We start from the raw sequence: 21,943 nt of genomic DNA, 5'->3' as shown, positions 1-21,943 counted from the left end.
AACAATTGTATCATTCAAATGTTATTTTTTAAAGGTTTTAAAACACATTTTACGTATCACAAAAAATGCTTTGTGAATTGGTCATACAATTTGCTAAGGGCTGAATTAGAGGGGAGTGTCCATCTGATGTTTAGGACAATATTTGAATTTAAGACCTTTTTTTTTTTAATCTAGAAATTTAAGAGATTTCAGATTTTAAGAGGCTTGGAATAGATGATGGATTATACCAATATATTTAATATGTGGGTGTTATATGTTATCTGCAGTTCTGTCAAGAAAAGAAAAAGCATTATCCTGTATGTGATTATTTCCCAGTTAGTGAGGTAGAATTTGAGAGAAAAGAGAAAAAAATCAGTTTTTGTCCAGCTGTTATGCATAAATAACATAATAGATGTATGATTTTAAAGCCTGCAGTAAGACAGAGGTGTTTATAGGTGACCCCAAGAGTAAGCTGCCTTCTGAGTCACCCACTGGTGATAATGACATTGAGGACTTAACCATGCGGGTGTGGATCTTGACCTTATTTGATTCAGAACCCTGATTTTTGTCCTTGCGCATAGGAAGACCTACCTCACATCAGCCAATTCATAGAGTCTATTTAGGGATTCACAGCTAAAAATAAAACCGGCAGGATTAAAAACGCTTGAATTAAAAAAAAAAAAAAACGCTTGAATTGATAAAACCAGCAGATTCTCTCCCAGAAGACCCCTTTGAAGGGTTCAAATGGTGGTAAGAAGGTTGCTTGAGCAGAAAGAGAACAAAGGGAGTTTGTTGTATAATTCCCATGCGTAATGTCACCAGACCAAAATCTAATGCAACCACCTCCGTGGGGCCACCGTTGCTAATATCATGAGAGATTCAATCTGTTGTTAAAGACCACCCTTCCTTTAGGCAGGCCCTGCCAGCTTTACCTTTCTGTGATGGTTGTTTTTGTAATTTTTCTGTCGTTGACTGGCATCTCCACCCCCTTCTACTGGGCATGTTCTTCATTCAGATATGTTGTTAAAATCTGCGGTATTTTTCTGGCCGAGGAGTCTAATTACGTTCTTCGGGTCCCTATGCTTATTTTTGCTATGACCCCTGAATGTGATACCTTACTAGGTCACCAGAGAGTGTGGTTGAGTGTATATTTACTAGGATAGATCTTGGAAGACACATTCAGTGGGGTAGCTGCTCTTTGTCTCTTGTTTAAATTATTTGGAGGGATCTTTTTTAGATTTGGTCCATTTTCCAACAAGGCAGTAATCAAAGCAGAAAGGGGAGGAGTACCAGCATTTATTGGCCATCTATCAAGTGCCATATAGACCCTTTCTATGCCTCTTCATTTGGACTTCTTATCACTCTAATCTCTTTAGCGTGGTTTCCATTTTTCAAATGAGGACAGACTCGGAAAAGTTGCTAAAGTGAATCAGAATGTGAGCCTGTGCGGGGCCGTATGCTCTTGGTGTCGCCTGTACAGCCGTCTTTAAAAAACAAAGTCAAGTAAGTGGCTCTGTGGTTAATCAGTTGAAGAGATGACTGTGTCTGATGTTTGGTTCATGCCAGTTCTGGGGCAACAGACCAGTTCCCCTGCCTTCCATCAACCACAGACAGGACTTTTGTACCCTAAAAATGAATGAGAATTAAGTTGAGTAGCACTGGTCCACATGTTATTTTTTGAGACTTCCATTGCTCTCTTAGCGAACCAAAAGTTCCTAACCTTTTCAAAATACAAGTTTACAAAGAGAAGATCCTCAGCTGACTATCTGGCAAAGAGTAGGGGATGTAACTTGTTAAATGATCATAAAATTCTTGCTTACATTTTTTTTGACACCCTTTAGAAGAAAAATATTGAAACTGTGGAACAAATGTCTTATAAGCTCTCCTGTCTGGTTTTTACACACTATAGAATTACCTTTGTTACTTGTCATTTTTCTCAGCTCTTCAATTTATATTTTGCTTAATTTTGTCAGTTAACTTGTACCTACACGCAACTTGATGATTATAGTGCATATGGGAGCTGAATGCTTGGTGGTGTAGGCAACCCTTTTAACATAGCACTGTAGTGTGGGAGATCCAGACTTGGGGCTCCAGAGCCTGCACTTCGCCCCCGTCGCTGTGAGGTCCTGGGTGTCCATCTAAAAATCTCCCTGGAGCCACAGCGGGGCAGGCGGTCCTGCGTTAGCCGCCCGAAGCGGGGAGAGTTGAGTGAGAGGCAGGCGCCCCCGGACGGGCTCACCGTGTTTCCGGTTACTCTCAGGCACAGTTTGCCCTGGCATTGGGTCACTTCCTTTCTGATTTCCTTTCTCTCACCCCTTTATTCTGCCCCAGGTTCTCTCCACCCGCTTGGTGGTTTGGAATTCCTGAGCCAGCCATTCCTAGAGCTTTGCTGGGATGGCACAGGAGTGTTTGGGGCTTCAGAAATCGCGTTGTCTTGTCCCCATGCACCAGAGGATGGGAGACCTTCTGGAAGGGAAATCACCTTTACTTCCCTAGTCAGCTGTCATGGCATACCTCACCTTCACAGAATAGGAGGATTGATTCTAGGATCCAGCCTCTCGCCCTGAGATGAGGAAACTGAGGCCCAGACGGCTCCCCAAAGTAATCTCTCTGTAACTACACTGTCCAGTTTGGTAGCCGTCCGTGAGCCTCATGTGGCTGTTTGAATACAGTGAGAGATCCAGCTTCTTTGGCTGCGCTCGTCAGGGTACAAGTGCTTACTGGCCCCCGTGGCCAGCGGCTCCCACCCCAGACCACGCAGCTCTGCTGAAGCCAGAGCGATTGCTCCTGGGTGCCGGTGGCACGGCTGTCTGCCGGTCCTTGCCCTTGTGTGACACGGGCCTTCAGGGTCCCTGCCCACCTCCCAGGCGGTCTCCATAGGGTTGCCAGACCACACAGAGCCTCTCCGGAGTGCAAGGGGTCCGACCCTCCTGACTAACAAAGTTCCAGGAGTGGGGAGGTGCTGCAGTGCTAGGCATCTGGGAGTATCTAGAAATCCTGCTGGGACTAGAACCACACACGTGCATGTCAGGCACACGTGTAGGCCTGGCTGCTTAGAGCCTGTTCCAGCACAACAGAAGCATGCAGTGGCCTACGCGTCCCGGGGAAGGTGCCGGTGGACCTGAGCCTTGGCATCAAGCAGGTTTGAAGTTGCATCATTTGTATCCTGGCTTTGTGCTCGTGGTCCTGTGAGGGGGTCTGCTAGCTGCAGACTCTATCCTAGGAGGGGAGCTACTCCCATATATGGGGTGGGGGAGGTGAGCTGTACTTACCACGCTGGGTTGTTAGGGGACAAGAGGTAATCTCTGTTCACAGCCATCACTCAGGAACTGCGGATGTGGCCGTCCTTTTCCAAGGACTGCTTAGCTCCAGGTTGCTTAGAGGAGCGCTGCTTAAATAATGGTCCCAGGAGCACCAGCCCCCCACCCCCGCCCCGTCCTGGGTAAGTGCCCACCCGGAGCTGCCTAGCCGACCACTTTGTGCCCACAGCAAGAGTAGTGAGCCAGGAAGGCAGCATCCTCTTCCTGTGAGTTAGCCTGGGCTGTTCGTGAGGTTTGTGAGCTAGTGGATCTACGTGTATTACGATCATGGTCTACTTAATAGTCTACTTAAGGCTTTGGGCAATAGTTTAAGAATTGGCAGCTAACCTCTTTGGATCCAGATAAGCTCAGCGCTCAGCTAATTCACCCTTTCTACAACAGAAAGAGTGTGAAGGAAGACATCAGCCCAGGCTTTGTGACAACTCTGGGGAGTCTTCCAGGGAGACTTCCAGGAAGTTGCAAGTGGGGTTATGAAATTCTCAAAATTTAATTTGCACCCACTTTAATATTTTCTAAGGGGTGCCTGGCTGGCTCAGTCAGTAGAGCGCATGACTCTTGCTCTCAGGCCCTGAGTTCAAGCCCCGTGTTGAGCATGAAGCCTACTTAAAAAGCAGATAAATAAATAGAAAATAAAACAGTAAGATGCCGGTGGGTGCTTTAGCGACAGTAGGAAGTCAAGAAGTCCACGAACCCATGAAGGTGTCTGCCCTAAAAGGCTACAAAGTCCTGCATTACTGAATCAGCTCTCAAAGTGAATGTTCCATGACAAAGGCCTGTTGAATTTGGCCTCCATCATTACAGAGTAAAGGGCTTTTGTTTGGTCACATCTTTATCATTTAAGAAATTTTTAAAAATGATATTTATTTTTATTTCAACATGTCAACTGTGCATTTCCAAAACAGCAGGCTTTTCAAAGGAATAAATCAGAACTGTAAACACAAGACACAGTATAAGTTTTTGACTTCCTAAAGTCAGTTTCACAAACCCACATACTGTACATTCACAGGTGAGGTTCAGCCTGTCGTCCATTTCTTTATTTCTCTAATTACATAAGCATAATAAATCATCTGATTTTAAAGGTCACTTAAAATGAGTCATGATAATTTACAGTACAGTACGTTTCAGTTCAAGTGCAAAAATAAACTATTTGCTTAATTCTATTCCTTTCCATTATTTTATTTTTAAGCGTGTTTTGTGGCAAAGCTAGACATCCAAATATAGAATCTCTCCTCCCGGATGCAGTATTGGGCAGAAGGATGGTGTCGTGGAGAAGCCTTCAGTCCACAACTCATCCTAATAAGGTGAGTTGCTTGTTTTTCACTCTGCTCACCTCCTTCCTCTCTCTCCTGTGCTCACTCACAGTTCCTACACACACCATCGTGGACCTTCACTCAGTGAAAGCAGCATTCCCTTTTCTACACCCCCCCCCCCCCCCCCGGCTTCCTCCTATTCTCAGCTTTTCATTTTCAGCAGCAGGCTTGACCCATGAGTCACCGAGCCACTGTCCTGGCCGTAGCTGTACTATTTACAGTAGCACACCCCTATCTGATCCCCGGTGTCTGACGGGATCTTCGTGGAAAAGAATATGCTGAGATTTGTTTCTTTAGTCATTGGAAAATATAGTTACTTCTTATTCTGGTCTTTTCCATTCCTGGCCTCCTATTCACCAACTTTTCCCCTCACCAAAAACAAAAATTTACCCATTGTGTAAATCTTAAAAATTGTATCCCTCTCCCAGGCACTTAAATCTTATACTGTTATTTGTAAATAGTACTGCTTAATTCGAGAAACCCTTAGGAATCCAGTGATTTTTAAAAAATTCCATCAGCTACTTAGAGCCCAAATCACTATAAAACTGTTAAATAGTGATAGAGGCTATTTACAGTATCACTATATTTAGTAAACTCTTGTCTGTCAAGCCATAGGATACTGAGTTGGTTGGTTGATTTGAATTATTCCCTCCTCTGGTCTTAAAGCCCATTTAAAACAAAAGGCATTTTAAAGCTCAGCTTAGTTTGCAGTAGTCAATAACGGCTTTTGCTGCTCAGAGGATTGACTATTTTCATTATATACCATATACATATAAAAATATATTTGCTAGAGATATGCCAAGTTTCTGATGAAACTTTTTCTTTTTTTTTTTTTTTTTAACAAAAGCTTATAAGCTAGTAACTTTTATCTGGCTACTTTTCTTAAATATGTAATTTTTTTAAATAGTTCCCTTCAAGAGAAACAAAATTATAGATCTATTTTATTTCTTCCCAGTTTGCATTAAGAACCAAATAATTAGAATAAATAATCAGAAGAGGGAAATTGCATCAGCATTCACCTTGAAACACTTTTTTTCCCTCCACTTACTTAGTGTAACTGCTGCTCCCAACCCTACTGCATTGGCAAAGAAGTCCTGTGGTCCCTAACCTAACCAATTGCAGAACTGGAAGTCCTCCCCAAACTCCCATTTCCCCTCTGTGCTTCCCAGGGGGATTATGGAAGTTTACCTGTTTCTGCCAACATGTACTGTAGCTCCTGTGTGTGTATGTGTGTTTCCATGTTGATGAGTCCAGGTATTTAGAAGCGTGTATAATGCTATGCTTCTCAAGGTGAGGCAGGTCTTAGGTTCAGGGAGCCTCTCCCTGTGTCCTGGCAGAGGGGCCGGTTCCATGCAGGGTGTGAGATGAGTGGGAGCCCTCAGTGTCCCCCAGCGGCGGGCTGAGCCTGCTGGTCCTCCCACTTCTCCACACGCTGGTCCACACTGGAGTGGGTGGGGCTGCTCTGCGTCTGAGGTGCTGCTGCTGGAGGGGATGGCTGGTTTCTAGATGGGTCAGACTGAGTCTCACGTGGGACAGGCCGGGCTCCACCAGCTAGAGAATCACCCCGATTCTCATTGGTCCCCTGGAAGGACAAAAGGGAAGATGTTCTGTAGTTAGTGCTACTAGCAAAGAAACCCAACACGTTTTATATGCCTTCAAGTAAGATCTAAGAAACATGGGGAGATCACTCTGAAGTAACTTCAGGGAACAAATAATAGAAGAATAAAGATAGAATGTCTTACCTTTTATCTCCTTTCCTATGTGCAACTGCCAAAGCCGCATGAAAAACACAAACACTATAAGCAGACACATCTTGTGGGTAAAGGAACAACTCTACCAAGATGCTGGTGACTACTCGGAAAACAATCTACATCAGCAAATATGTGTACTGAGCCTCCACCATCGTGACAGGTCACAGAGCAAGCAGCATGAAATGAAACTCGGGTCATTTCCTGAGACCACAGGATCCAAGAGCAGGAAGCAGCCTCAGGGACAAGGCCAGGAAAAGACTGTCCTGGAATTACGAGTCCTGATGAATATTTGGGATTTGAAGTAATTTGAAGTACATACTAAAAGTTAAGACCGAACAGCTGCATAAAAAGGGGGAATGGAAATAAGTTCTTAGGGTCACCAACTGTAAGTAGCTGCGAGTTCCGCATACTCCAGCACATCACCCCCATCAAGTCTGTGAAATGCCACGGGGGCACATTCCATGATACATTCTTGATTGATACAAATCAAGAAACATGTTTTTTTTTTTTTTTTTAGAATGAATTTTCCTCTTATATATATCACTTCAAAAAGCTGACCACCAAAGAAAAAGTTTTATTTCTGTGACTGATTCTAAAATGTAAAGAAATCTTAATATAATGACCTTTTTTTTTTTTTTTTAGAGATTTTATTTATTCATGAGAGACAGAGAGGCAGAGACACAGGCAGAGGGAGAAGCAGGCTCCCTGCGGGGAGCCCGACGTGGGACTCGATCCCAGGACCCCGTGGTCCCAGGACCTTGGGGTCATGGCCTGGGCTGAAGGCAGAGGCTCAACCACCGAGCCACCCGGGCTGCCCAATGTAATGACTTCTTATTCATAAGAATAACTAAGCCATACCAGCCAGTGTTTATTAGTCCTGCCATGCCAGCCAAAGAAATGTAATGTGACATAAGCCTAATAGGAGGAGTACCCAAAGTAATGAAAACACTGCTATTCGAGCAGAAATCTCATCCTTTTTTCTGCTTCACCTCTCTTATATGCTCTTCCCACCCCAAGATGCTCCTTTTTGACTGAGCAGGGACATTCATGTGAGTTTATAATCTTGATAAATGAGTAAGATCATGCATGGGCCACGATGCATTGTGAGATTGGGTGAAGAATCAGATTTGGTTTAAATTATAGAAATATTACATGTTTACAGTCATGATAAATTTAATTAAGGTAGCTCAAATTTTCTAAAAAGGAAATTATCCAGTTACTCCTTATTTTTGTCTTTCTTATGTGTCCTTTGAAGCTACTCTAGATAAGACCTGATGTGTGTGACTCACTGAGTATAAGGATGTGATTAATATAAACAGGGAAGTAGACTCATTACTTTAACCCAACTATTCATAGAAGTCACACTTGATCATTTCCAAAGACCATATATAGCTCTAGTTAACAATTACCCACACTATTTTATCGACCCAAGAGAGACCACATCTCTAGGGACAAAAAACAAAACCAAACACACTTTTTATTTCTCATGTGAGTCCACCAGCAAAACAACCCATTTCCCATCAGACTCCTACTTTGGCTCAGTGTACTAATGTATCAGATATTTACTGAAGTCTCATTATATCTATAATGTCCCCACCAGCTTTTTTGAATTACGGAGATTAATAAATAATGGTCTCCCGTGGCAAGAACCATATATCCTCACTGGAACTGGTATCTGTCAACACTGAAATTTCAAAGAAATATACAATTTCTTGGATTTATTTTCTTTCTTTCAAGAAACATCTTCTCTAAGAAGCCTTCCTGAACTCCTTAAGGCAGAATTTTCCCTCTGCAGAACTGTGTAATACACCTCTATAATGCACTGTCCCAGAATACTGAAATTGTCCGCCTGTCTCTTTTGCCCACTAGACCTTCCCTAAATCTTGCTGAGTGAATCACACAGCTGAGCCCACTTACGGGAGCGAATTTACCTGCAAAGGCTGTATCTCAGGAGCTCGGTTGTCTCTCGTCAGCTGCATCATCTCTTTAATTTGGTAGAGTGCATAGACAAAGGTCACCCAGGGAGAGGAACTGACCCCCCAGGCTGGCTTGTTCACATCCTCCTGTTCTTCCTGGTGCTTGGTTTTCTTGGGTGGAAGTCTGGGCTCAATGCGTGGCAGGACATCCTCTGTCTGTTGCTGTACCAAGTCAATGGTTGCTATGGGAACAGGACTAGAGGGAACAGGAATCCTTTCTGCCAACATTGTCTTGTCTGGAGAGAAAATCACGTTTAAATCATTTTTCAGTTTTCTACATATTTGAACAAACAAAAATAAGCAGACAATCCTGTAAGACCATTCTATGTACTTGGCAACATCAGTAACTAGCTGTGTATTGAGGGCTGCTTGGTGCAAGGACTGAACGATCGATGTGATGTTGATCTTCCAGGACCTCTTTATGTCTATACATAAACTTACATTTATTTACGAAATGTATTTTTTCATTAAACTTAGATATCACTTAATCTGGGGACATGGCTTATAGTGAATGTGGCCTTACGTCCATTTATAGGGCTGAGTTTTTAAAGATAAGCATCAAAACAGTAATAGTTGATTTTATTGGTCTTTTACTGAAGGCAAGGACCAACACTGTGTCATCCACTTAGGATTTAAAAAAAAGTGAGAAAAATCAGCATTGGTCCTCCTTTCTGTGTAACTTGTTAGCATTAAAATCTGCCTCTGGGATTTTCTGTAACAAATTAGTTTTTCCCTAACAGAAGCACTTAAGCTACTTAAGGCAAATGCTGCTTAAAGAACAGAACATCAAAGATGATGAGCCTTGTTCTGGGACATAAGAGCTAAGCAAGAATATTTCCATTCTGCTGGTTGGTTTTCTTCATTAAAAAAAGTTGATTCAACTTGTATATTCTATTTGATAGAACCTCCTTTCTATGTAACAATTTTAATGAAGGCCATGCCTGGGTAAGGAAAACTTCAAAATTAAGTTTTTTTAAGACACTTTTTTCAAAGGAATGTAAAAGCATAACAGTACCACTCTCTATTGTAAAATTACTGTATAACTTTATATGTATTTGATTCAAATTTGAAATCCCTTAGAATATCAGAAGAATTTAAAACCGGTTACTTCCTGTATTACCTCGTACTATAGAACAAAACAAAACCAAGAACTTTAAGCTACTTAAAATGGCCAGTACTGGTTTCAGCACAGCTTCTCTTAGCAGTGGTGCACAGAAGTTCATGGACAGACCACGGGGAAAATGCAGCCAGGCAGCTGGGCTGTGTGCTGTTACTACCTCCGGGCTTCTGAGGGGTGTGTGTAGAATTCTCCATGGCTTCAATCTTTAGAACCAGTAAGAAATAATGGACAGGTTTACCTTCTTCTTCATCTGGCACTGCCAGCCACTGGATCAGGGCAAAAAGCAGGAGGATCACCAGGCAGGCCATGCCGATCCCCCGAAAAGTCGCAGCAGCCCCTGTGAGAACAACAACCAGAGCACTGAATAGAGTAATTCCAGGAAGTGCAGATGGCCTCCATCCCAAATTGTCAAAGTGCTGAAGTGCAGGGAAGGCAGCAGAGCTTGGGATAAACCATAGAACAATGAATAGCCAGTGGCTTCATATGGTGGAAAAACACAGGCCTGCTACATGCCAGGAGCCCCCGATGCTGGGGTTGGGTTGGTCATTCATCAAAGTTCAAAACTACATTTACAAATGATTATCTCTGAGCCTCTTACCATAAAGGTCCGTGGTGCTCTCTTCTTCCTAAAGCCCATTTCTTCCTGAACCCCCAGTAGGGTTCAGCAGCCCTACTGTACAGGAATTGGAATGGCAGAGACCGGGGGCAGGGTAGTCTCCTCGCCCCAAACCCTGGATCTCCAACGAGGGAGATCCGACACCGACACTGCAGACAGGTGGTGTCAACAGAGACGTGGGGACGTTACCAAAGGCGGCAAATCACTAGAGTTTTCTGGAATAACAATAATGAATTCTCTTTCCTCTAGCGTCATTATCAGCAGGTTTGGGGCGCCTTGCTTCAAACCAAAAGTACATGTGCTTACTCTTGTTTGGCTCCTTTGAGGGACCGGAGTAGCATCCCACTAGGCTGTCAGCGTGCACAGGGACAGGCCGGCTCTAATAATCCTGATGACTTAAGCACACTGCTTTACAACTACGGCTACCATCGTGTGAGAAAGGTAACCTGGACACTGGAGTTTAGCTCCTGGCAATCCAGTAGTAACCTGTTAACGGAGGTGTTGCTGAAAAATCTTAATTTTCAACAAAGAAGGAGGAGAAGAGGAGAAAGCTGTTCTTACCAAAATAATTGACTAATACGCCTCCGATCATGGCACCACAACCTCTCCCCAAGCCCAGGTGCAGGCCCTGCAGGATGCCCTGAGCAGAGGTCCTCAGCTCAGGGGGAACTGCCGCACTGAGGTAAGAAATGCATGCAGCCCAGATGGCTGCGTGCGTCACTCCTGGAGAGGAAGAAGAGTGGGGGTGTCTGATGAGCGTTCCTTAGGTTACTCTTTTTTGGAATGCAAGATATTTAATCACACACACACACACACACACGCATACCTAATAAAGACATACGCTTGATTTCTAGAAAAATATGCATAACATAAAATTTACCATCTTAACGATTTTTAAGTGCATAGTTCAGTAGCATTAGGTACATTCAGAGTGACACTACAACCATCCATCTCCAGAATTTTATCCTCTCAAACTGAAACTCCTACTCATTAAGCAATAACTCCACTTAGGCCCTGGAAGCCACCATTCTACTTTCTCTGAATTTGATTCCTCTGGGTCCCTCATATAAGCGGAATTGGAACTTGTCCTTTTGGGTCGGGTTTATTCACTTAGTATAATGTCTTCAGAGTTCATCCAAGTTGTAGCATGTACCAGAATTTCCCTCCTTTGGAATATTCTCTTGCACGGAGATAACATTTTTCATTCATCTTTTGATGGACATTTCCATTGTGTCCACCTTCTGGCTATTGTGAATACTGCTGCTGTGTATATGTGGTGCTCCAGCATCTGCTGGGTCCCCTGCTGTCAGTTCTTTGGTGTGTACACGTAGAGGTGGAATTACTGGGTTAGATACTAAGAGCCGTCCAACACTTTGGGAACTGCCTGTTTTCCACAGTAGTTGTACCATTTTACATTCCCATGAGAGATGCACAAGAGTTAGGTCCATTTTCTCCACAACAGTGACCAGCACTTGTCACTATATTTTTTTATAATAGCACTCCTAAAGGGTATAAAGTGGTATCTCATGGTTTTGATCTGCATTCTCTAGTGGCTAGTGATGAGGAGCATTTTTTTCTTTGTTTACTGGCTACTTGTATATCATCTTTGGAGACATGTTTACTTAAGTCCTTTGTCCATTTTTGGTTCTTTGGAGGTTTTTGCTGTTGAGTTGTAGGAGTTCTTTATAATTTTGGATTTTAACCCCTTATTGGACACCTATTTTGACTTAAGGTTATTTCTAATTTTTCCCATTATAATTAGCACCATGATTAACATTTCTAGAGATACAGCTTTTTACATATCTGAGATTATTTATTTGGCAATAATTCTACAAATATGCTTACTGACTCCAAGGATGCCTTTTTAGTATATAGTTCTAATTTGTTTTCCAAAAGCGAATAGAGACTATTTACAGTGCCTCAATATCCATTTCGTTATATTTTCACCATTTGTTGGGAGGGAAGGAAGGATAAAAATAACAGATTAAAAATACTTTTGTTTTGGCAAACTGCATTGTCTGATTTTAAATCTTTATTAGAGTACTGCCTTAAAAGTAATAAAAAGATATTGTCACAATAGGTTTTATAACTGGAAGGGGTATAGAAATCATGTAGTTCTGCCTAGATTAACTCATGAGCTTTCTCCCTGAAAAATAATATCATTTGGAGAGAACAGCATCAGAAACTCCTAACTTATGTTTGGAAAAATAAAAAGATTAATATTCATTTAAGATTTAATCTGACATTAGTCTGCTTCTGACCAAAATGGAATACTGGACTAATTTGCCACCCTTCTGAAACAATAAAAAACTGGACACAATATATAAAACATCTTGTTCCCAAGATGCTGAACATCAATAGTAAGGACAGTGATCTCTGACTGATGGGAAACAAATGAGCCGCACCTTGCTGCCTGATTAGAGGTTTGGTTTTTTAAGGTTTTACTTATTTATTCATGAGAGAGACAGAGAGGCAGAGACACAGGCAGAGGGAGAAGCAGGCTCCCTGCAGGGAGCCCAATGTGGGACTTGATCCCAGTCCCCAGGATCATGCCCTCAGCCCAAGGCAGACGCTCAACCACTGAGCCACCTGCGCTGCCCACCCCCCCACCAGTAGGGTTGAAAGCTGCGGGGCCTAGAGGGGGAGCCACTGAGTTGAGGAGACCCAGGCAGCTGGAGTTCCAGGGGCGAGTACCAGAGAGGAGAGAGCTTTACAGAGAGAAGCCGCAGGGATCTGCAGGTGGTCGCCCTTACGGGGTACCCGCATGTCGCGGCAGAACCACGGGTACAGTCTCCACGACCAGGGAAAGCAGCATCCAAAAGCATCACAGAGAACAGTACTCTGATACTCCAATCCCATACAGGGCCTCGACACTACCTGCTTCCGCCAAACTGGAAAACTCCCGATTCCTGGGATTGGGAGAGTCCTCCCAGGGGTCTTGTGTTTGTATTATGAAAGAATTAGTCTGAAAGCCGCCCTGGGCGCTTCAAAACTCCAAAGGATCGTACTGTTTCCATGTAACTTCTCTGTATCCTGGTACAAAGCACAGGAATATTTGTAGAAAGAACTGAACTGTCCAGCACTCAACACAGTAAAATGCACAACGTCTAGCATAGGGTTCAGTTACCAGGGATGAGCTAGAGGGTCCAATAATGAATCAACAGTGTTCCACTGCACACCTTAGATTATAGGCCCTATAGTTGAATAAAAATTTTTATGAGGTTTATATAGGTTTTGGTAATCATTTCAAGTAGGTTATTTTTTACCTAGAAAAATGGACTAGATTAGAAGTAGTATGTACACTTAATTTCCACAGAAGTTAAAGTATTTGCTTTATCTGAGCAAACTGCAATACCTTAGATGTGCCAGCTTTCTCAGAGCTGAGTAATTCCTGGGTAGTCGCTCTTTTTTAAAGATTTATTTATTTGAGAGCGAGCGAGCACAGTGGCACCTGAGCAGGGAGAAGGGCAGAGGGAGGCGGCGAGAATCCCAGGCCCGCTGCCCGCTGAGTGTGGATGCACCGGGGCTCGACCCCAGGACCCCGAGATGGCGGCCTGGGGAAACTAGGAGGTGGCCACTCAACCGACGGCGCCACCCAGCGGCCCCGTGATCTGCATTGGTGAGTGGCGACACAGTAGTTAGTACACGATGGAAATGTCAGGTGTTCCCCTTTATGTCATTAAAGATGCTGCTGACTCCATTTCTTTTCAGATCTGTATATTTCTTCATTAGCAACACTAAGGGGAAAAATCAAATGTTCTAAGAAATAAGATGAATATATTCAAAGTGAAATCCAACATAGGTGTGGAAATCATTTCTTAAAGATGAATCATTAAGGGGCGCCTGGGGGGCCAAGAGGTTGAGAGTCTGCCTTGGGCCCAGGGCGCAACCCCAGGGTCCCGGGATCGAGTCCCACATTGGCCTCCCCGCAGGGAGCCTGCTTCTCCCTCTGCCTGTGTCTCTGCCTCTCTTTCTCTCTGTGTCTCTCATGAATAAATAAATAAAATCCTTAAAAAAAAAGATGAATCATCAAAGATCTGAGACTGCACCAAATGACTGTAAACTAACTTTAAAAGTGAAGCCAAATCCAGCGATATATCTTTGTGTGAGCAATCAACTGCTGGATTTACAAGTAGACAAAGGGAGGCCTATGTATTTATGTGATCAAAACTATAACAAATATATTTTTATTATAATTCCAGGTCAAATAGAATTGTAGCGGTAAACAGGATTCCTTTTTTTTTCTCTCAAAATTCTAAGGGTTTTCTAAAACCTTGAGTTCCAAGATAAAGCATTTTTCAGCAGAATGACTGAAGTCAGATTCTTTTTTTTTTTTTTCTAATTTATTTACTTGACAGAGAGAGCACCAGCAGGAGGAGAAGTAGGGGCAGAGGGGAAGCAGATGTGGGACTGATCCCAGGACCCCGAGATCACTACCTGAGCCGAAGGCAGACACTCGACCAACTGAACCATCCAGGTGTCTCTAAGTCGGGTATCTTATTAAAGATTCTAAACTATTCTTATAATTTGAGGGCTAGTAGGATGTGGCAGTTGGACTAGATGCTCTACAGTTAGATCTCTAGAATTTCCTTATTCATTTTTGGGACTAATTAGATAATTGGGAACTACATTGCTTAAAGCAACTCAGAGTGTTAACTGAAGGAAAATATAGTAAAGCATTTAGTAAAAAGTTTTCTTTGGTACCAGTAGCAAAAGGATGAAAGTCCCTCCGCTTGTATGCTCCAATATCTTCCAGAGCAGGTAAAGAATTAAAAATCAGTTTCTCTGAGATACCTTATTTCAAAATTTGTAAATACAAGAATCCATACACTTCCTAGAAAAGAAACTAGCAAAACTGAAAAATTCACAAGATAGGATTGGGTTGGTTAATATCACCTTTGTATATAAAACACAATTGTGGAGTTGTGGTTCCTATCCTTGAGGTAATATGGAAACTTCTAGTAATCATTTTAGTTACCTGAAACTCTTCCAGTGTTTTTACTACAGTTGTGTTCTGGTCCTCTAATTTTAAAATAATAAAAAAGCAATCTAGAAACCTAAAAGCTCTCCACCGTTTTTTCATACTTGTAAGACAAAAAAGTCTTAACAACTGTGCTACCTGAAACAACTTTTCTGTAAGATTTTCTGTAAGATTCCCCTCAAAATAAGCACGATGATGAAATAAGCAAATGGATTCCATGGCACGGGCAAAAGTGTTTTCACACGAGGGCTACAACTTTTTAAACCTTTTAGTACGAGCTAACTAGGTTGGTGGATCAGACAGTCTAAGACCAAAAAGATGCTCCCTCCTGGCTGATAATAGTAACAAGGTACTTGAACTGACTGTCGTTGCAATATGTGTTAACCCTTCCTTGGCTACTTGTCAGGAAAATACCGATATTTGTGAGTGGCTCCTCAACACCCTATGTTAACTGACCATGAGTGACTCTCAGAGACCGCACAGGTCACAGAAACTTCGCTTCTCGGTCTTTCCTTACCCTTACGGGGGCCCTCAAGATTACCTACAAGGCCTAACGGAGACACGGAGAGAGTTTCACAGCACCTGCAGCCAAGACCTTACTGTTCGGGAACACACTACATATGAATAACCATGAACCATTAGAAATAATTATGACTAACATTTAATTTTTTCATCAATAATATTATAGCGATTTACCAGGAATTGTGCTGTTTTATGTAGCTTATCTCATTTATTCCTCCCAGTAATAAGTACTATTTTTTCCCTTCCTTTTCCAGAAAAGGAAACTAGGCGCAGAGAGATTAAAGTGCCTTGTCCAAAGTCACATAGACAACAGGGTAGTAGAACAGGGTCTGAAGCTAAGATATGGAAGTTCAGGACTTCAGGGCTTAAGTACTATCCTATACAGCCTCCTACCAACTATTAAAAAGTATTATGTAGTAATTATAACTATCTACTTTGAGAGTTTTTTTGATAAACATGCCCAACAGTCTATCAATTTAAAAAACTACATTCGAGGCACCTGGCTGGCTCAGTCAGTTAAGAAGCCGATTCTTGGTGTCAGCTCACGTCACGATTTCAGGGTCATGAGATCAAACCCCATGTTGGGCTCTGCACTGAGCATGCAGCCTGCTTGGGATTTCCTTTTTTCTTCTCCCTCTGCCCCTCCCTGCGCACACTCTCTTAAAAAAAAAAAAAGGATATTCTTACTACCTACTTCCCCTCCTTTTCTAAAAAACACATATTATAAACCCCAAATAACTCTTCACCTTATACTTACCTTATAACAATAGTATATTTAATATCGGTCTCTGATCCTGTAACATTAATTTCAAGGTTGTTCAGCCTTGGCCCGGAAGAATGCTCTATTGCAAAAATACGTATGCAGGGATGAGCAAGAAAAAAAAAATCCTTTCTTCCCCAATAGACAGCTGCTCTTTGTAAAATGCTGCTTGGTTTGAGGAAATCACATCATAGCGGCTGGGAGGGATAAGAACTCTGACAATGTACTGGTTTTTTGTTTTGTTTTTCTTGCTCTGCCACTGACTTAAGCTCACTAAACAAAATGTAAGTATCCTCATGGCACTGGCACACCAAATCAGTGGTGACCAACCTTTTGCACTGATGAACCAAAGCATAGATTTCAGTTACTTCGGGGTACCTCTCAAATGCTGGGATTAAAAAAAAAAAAAAGAAAAGAAAAAGCTTCTGAAAGATCAATCTAGTGAAAAGATACTGTTCTTTCTCAAAACAAAACCAAAAAACTCCACTGGGCTCACAATGAAAGGAGTCTGTATTGGTTAAGGTAATGATAGCTATTGTAACAGATGAGCCTTGGAATCCTAGTGGTCTCCTATATTACACGCGGTTTTTTTCGCTTGCTCATATAAAGTCCGGTGGGCGTGGGCCAGGAGGAGTAGCAGCTGTGCTCCATTTAGTCACTCAGGGATCCAGGCTGCGGCAGAGACTGCCGTCCTCGACAGCTGGTTACCTTGGGTGCCAACATCCAGCTGGCAGAGGCGGGAAGAGATGAAAGATGTTACGATCTGGGTCTATTTTATTTTTTTTCTTTAAGATTAATTAATTATTTATTCATGATAGACATGGGTGGGGGAGGCAGAGAGACACAGGCAGAGGGAGAAGCAGGCTCCATGCCAGGAGCCCGACGTGGGACTCGATCCCGGGACTCCAGGATCACGCCCTGGGCCAAAGGCAGGCGCTAAACTGCTGAGCCACCCAGGGATCCCCATGGTCTGGGTCTAGAAGTAACACATAATTCCTGCTCACATTCCACTGAAAAGAATTAGCCAGATGGTCACACATAACTGCAGAGGAGGCTGGGAAAGAGAGTCCAACTATGTGTCCATGAAGAAAAGGAAACATCACATGAACTGCAAGCCCAGTGTCTCTGCCCAAGTCAGGGCCGCCAGCAGCAATGTGCCTTCCAGTGACAGCAAAGAACGCTACGAAGAACAGCGGACCTAGCGGCACCTGCACGAAGCATCTGTGTTGCATGAAAGAGACTTTAAGACATGCATTTATTGTTAAAACCCCAGTACTCCCGTATGCACCTTCCTGCATTCATTCAATAGGACTTGATGAGCACCTAGGACTGGGTGCCAGTGCCCGTGCTGTTTGAGGACGTGGTCCTGTACAAAACCCATCCTAAACCACCATGGAGTTTATAGTCCAGTGAGTGAAAAGGGCCAGGATCTCACTGAAAGAGACCGAGCTCCTTGAGGACACACACCCAGCAGCACCCTGACACACACCAGCAGCTGGGCAAAGGAATGCTGATAAAACTAAGCAGGGAATGAATGGTGTGCGTGCTGGGGGAGAGGAAGAAAGCATCCGGGGACAAAACGTGCCCGCCCTGCCCTGCATAAGGTGGAGAAAAGTGAACAGAGGAAATGAAACTTCTGTAAGTTTCCATAAGTTTCACTTTACAAGTAAAATGAAAAAAAAAAAAAAGATAAAGTTGCTTAAGAAAAAAAAAAAAACAAAAACCCAAAGCAAAATGTAACTGATACAGCAATGTTTTACAGGCCCTTGTGAATTTTCCACACTGGCACCATGCCCTCACATACCTTAAAAGAAATCTCAGGAGACTACCGTCCAAACTGTGTCTAATGTGGACACCTGCCCACAGGGTGTGCTACGTGCTCAGTGTCCCCGTATCAAGCCACACGTGAACTGCTAGTTGTATCAGAGACAGTAAAATTTCACTTCCCAAAGAGGAACTTTTAAGAACAGTGTGCGCTTAGTTATTTGATGGCCAGGTTTTAATGCATTACTGCAATTTAATCTTGTAGAGCAGAATTTCTTAAAGTACATTTCCCTTGGTCTTTTTATTTATAATTTTTAATTTTATTTTCATTGTTTTATTATCTAACATTTATGGAAGGCTAACCGTGTCCCAGCTAATACGCTAAATACTTTGCATGGATTAGTTTATTTAATACTCCTATCAGGCTGTTCTACAGTGTAAGAAACTGGGGCCTTTGAGGTTTTGGGGCAAGATGCTAGTGCCCCAAAGTATTAAGTATCTTGCCCTAAAACACCTAGATTGTAGGTGGCAGAGCTGGAATATAAGACAATCTAATTCAAGCCTAAGCACTTAATAGTTTGTAGATTATTGCATATTTTGGTAGATTATCTTAAATAATTTATAGAATGAAGTGGGAACATAGGTGAATGATTAAAAACACATTGATGTTTTACAGATGTGGAGTGGAGAAAGGATGACATCTTGGGGAAAAAGTTATATTGAAAGTTCAGCTTTTAAATTTAGTTTTCAATTTTTTTTGCATATTAATTTTTGAAATAAAATTTTCTGTATTATTCAAAACCTTTAAAATTTAGAAAATACAATTACAGTACAGTTTGCAGGAGACTATAAAACAAGCAATTATAGTGTATTTTCCTATGTGCATGTTTCTTTGGAGAATTCAAAAAGCATAAGCATGGTCTCTGCATTTAAGAGTTAAAACTAAGGAAGTAAAAGTAGTATTTGTAAAATAATTGGATAGCAATTAAGTGCTAAATGGTAAAACATAGTCCATAAATCTGAGAACAGTTCGGAAAAGAGCCAAGTGTGAGATGCAATTGCCAGAACAGGATTCTTGAAGCAGAGGCATTTAAAGTGAATTTTACATGGACAAAATCCTGCACATTTTCAAGAAAAGGTTATATAAGAACTTTAGTAACTGTAAACAAACCATGCAAACCATGGGAGTGACAAAGAACAAAATGGCTCTATTAAAAATTCATAAGACTATTCTGATTAAAACATGATTCTAACAGTAGCACCAGTGACTTTTATACGCCAGTTTATCAACCGCAATGTTAAACCTGGAGCATATCTATCCTGCACAATCACATGGCCAACTACTTGTGTTTCGTTAAGCCAGACAGAAAATTGCCAATATGGATGCTAACGGATTGGAATCACATCTCGGATTTCCACTGGCAGATAAGGACTGCGTGGTAACCCTTTCATGATGCCTATATGACCTTCCAGAACATACGAGGAGGGGAAACATGGTTCTTACCGGCTGAATAGGTATGCTAAGTAAGAGCAAAGCTTCATATACACCAGTTCAAGTCCTCCTACTGCTGACCCTGGAAAACCCCCTTTCATCAAAATCTTAACCCAGCTCCCACTCATTGAGCATCCTGCAGAGAAAGACTTGACACAGACCTCATTTTCAGCCTTCACTGCTTGAATCATTCATTTAGGTACCTCAAAAAGATCTCTTTAGTTACAGCAGCCCCAGGTTGGCCCTAAATCTCCTTGAATGAATTTATTTTTTAAAAAGATTTTATTTATTCATGAGAGACACAGAGAGAGAGAGAGAGGCAGAGACACAGGCAGAGGGAGAAGCAGGCTCCATGCGGGGAGCCTGTTGTGGGACTCGATCCCAGGACCCCGGGGTCACCCCCTGGGCCGGAGGCACTCAACCGCTGAGCCCCCCGGGCTGCCCCTTACATGCATTTTAATAGCAAGAATAATTTTGGTCATATTTGTCTCAACGTTTGTAAGGCTTCACAACCAACACCTGCATAGGGAGGAGCATAACAAATCTGGGTTTGATTCGTTATATGTAGTGAAGTACGGATACCCGATTATAACCATGAATGTTTAAATGCTTCTTATACAAAAGTAATAGAGAAAATTCCTATGGGTTTTTGAAAACGAGATCTTGAGAAATAAATATAAACCCTCACACCTCCTCTACTGCACGCAGCAATACTTCTAGGGACTTAGACTCCCTGTCTCTCTCTAAAATAAACTGCTGGCTCTCGCGGGCAGGTGTGTCTGCTGCTGCCCCGCACGGTGCCGGCGGCTACCTGGAGGACGTGCCTGCTGCCCATCGCGGCTTGACTGCTAAAGAGCCGAGCCTGCGAGAACACCGGCCACTCGACGGGAGAAGGACCCTGGGAAAGAAACACCGCCTCGGTTCCCAGCAGTAGGCAGCAGCTTCCCCTCGATGCCCCAGGGGGTACCGCGGAGCCGCCTCAGCAGAGGCCCAGGCAGGAGGAAACAGGCTCCATCGGCCTCCTTCGCTCGGCGTCGCCACCGCGGCCGGAGGCCAGGAGGTGAGTGCAGAGGCGCGCAGCTCGGAGGAGTGAGGGCCAAGGACTCCTCCTGTTACAGGCGGGCGGGGGCCAGAGGGGTGAGGTGGTGTCTCCCCCTCTGTGTCCATGAGGGGACACTAGTTCTCGGGGTGTACGAGGTCTCCAGAAGAGCGGCTTGTGAGGCCCCGGTGGAACAAAGGGTGCAGGTGCCAGGCGTCGCAGGGGCCCGAAGGCCGCCTTCCCAGCCTCCCCCCTTCCCCCGGGCTGGGGGCTTGGTGATGGTCCTAAGGGCTCCCACCGAGGGTCTGGGGAGGGTCGGTCAGACAGTGGGCTCTGGTAGCGTGGCCTGTCCTCAGGTCTCTGTCCTTCCACGGCCTCAGGAGAGCTGCCTGACGTCCCAAGGCTTTAAGGTCGTGCAGACGACACGTGTCAGGGGGAGCATCCGGACGGGCCAGGCCTCCCCGGTCAGAAGCCGCCCCGGGGTGCGGGGCTGACCCCATGGGGCTGCACCACCCTCTTCTGGGCGGTGCGTGTGGGGCAGCAAGGGCCAGGACTTCACTTCTGTTATGCCCGAAGCTGGGGACCTGGGGAGCACTTGTCCTCCAGGCTCAGCCGGGGCTCTCGGGGGTCGGGCCCGGCGACGCAGGCGCTACACCCCCGGGCCCTCCTGGTCTCGGGCCAGGAACTTGACCTCCACTGGCACAGGTGAAAAGAGGCCACCGGGGTACAGGCCGCAGCCCCCCGGGAGGCCAAATTCCTGCGTGGATGGCACACGGCCAGCCCCCGGCCGCAGCCACCGTCCCCCCCCCCCCCCGTGGCAGCCCCCACTCCCGGCCCCCAGCACCTGGCCTTGCTCTGCGCCACAGCGGGTCCTTCAGCACGCAGCCCGGACGTGAGCTCCCTGGGGAACCTCGGCAGCACCTCCCGTCCCACCCCACTCCTGCCAGGGAGCTGCTTCTCTGCACCTGGCACATTTCTCTGACTCTAACACACTAGTAATTTTGTGGTTACACATCCAGCTTCCAGGACACACGGTGGGGCCTTGGGGCCTAAGTTAATATATTATTTTTTATTACATTTTATTGCATTTAGGATAGTCCCAGCCTACTGCCTGACTCTTGTAGCTATTTATCTCGAATAAAATAATAGGAAAAAATTTTTTTGATTCATAACAGCATTTATTTGTTTCCTCTTATAAAATGTGTTGTTCCTTTAACCATTTCATTTAAAAAGCTCTCTTTTGCTCTCTTAAGTCATATATGTCCTCTTCCATGGAATTTGTATTAAATTAAGAGAAGAAAAAGATGTATGTA

At 43.8% G+C, this 21,943-nt stretch overlaps 1 protein-coding gene across 5 annotated transcripts in view; it reads right to left on the bottom strand.

Moving 5' to 3' along the window:
- Positions 1 to 3,909: 3,909 nt before the first annotated feature.
- MFSD6 (major facilitator superfamily domain containing 6) overlaps positions 3,910 to 21,943 on the bottom strand; it is a 66,794-nt gene continuing 48,760 nt past the window's right edge. For 3 of the 5 annotated variants that reach the window (XM_055345247.1, XM_055345246.1, XM_055345248.1), the window contains exons 4-7: positions 10,634 to 10,795; positions 9,695 to 9,793; positions 8,292 to 8,572; positions 3,910 to 6,191 (exon numbers count right to left, since the gene is read on the bottom strand). In XM_055345247.1, the coding sequence (XP_055201222.1) occupies positions 5,988 to 6,191; positions 8,292 to 8,572; positions 9,695 to 9,793; positions 10,634 to 10,795 (746 nt within the window). In that variant the 3' untranslated portion in view covers positions 3,910 to 5,987. The remainder of the gene's footprint in view (positions 6,192 to 8,291; positions 8,573 to 9,694; positions 9,794 to 10,633; positions 10,796 to 21,943) is intronic. The other 2 variants (XM_055345245.1, XM_055345249.1) reach the window with 2 other exon arrangements.

This window comes from Nyctereutes procyonoides, unplaced genomic scaffold (genome assembly GCF_905146905.1).
Source record: "Nyctereutes procyonoides isolate TBG_1078 unplaced genomic scaffold, NYPRO_anot_genome, whole genome shotgun sequence".
Taxonomy (NCBI): domain Eukaryota; kingdom Metazoa; phylum Chordata; class Mammalia; order Carnivora; family Canidae; genus Nyctereutes; species Nyctereutes procyonoides.
This window is presented reverse-complemented; position numbering and strand designations above follow the sequence as displayed.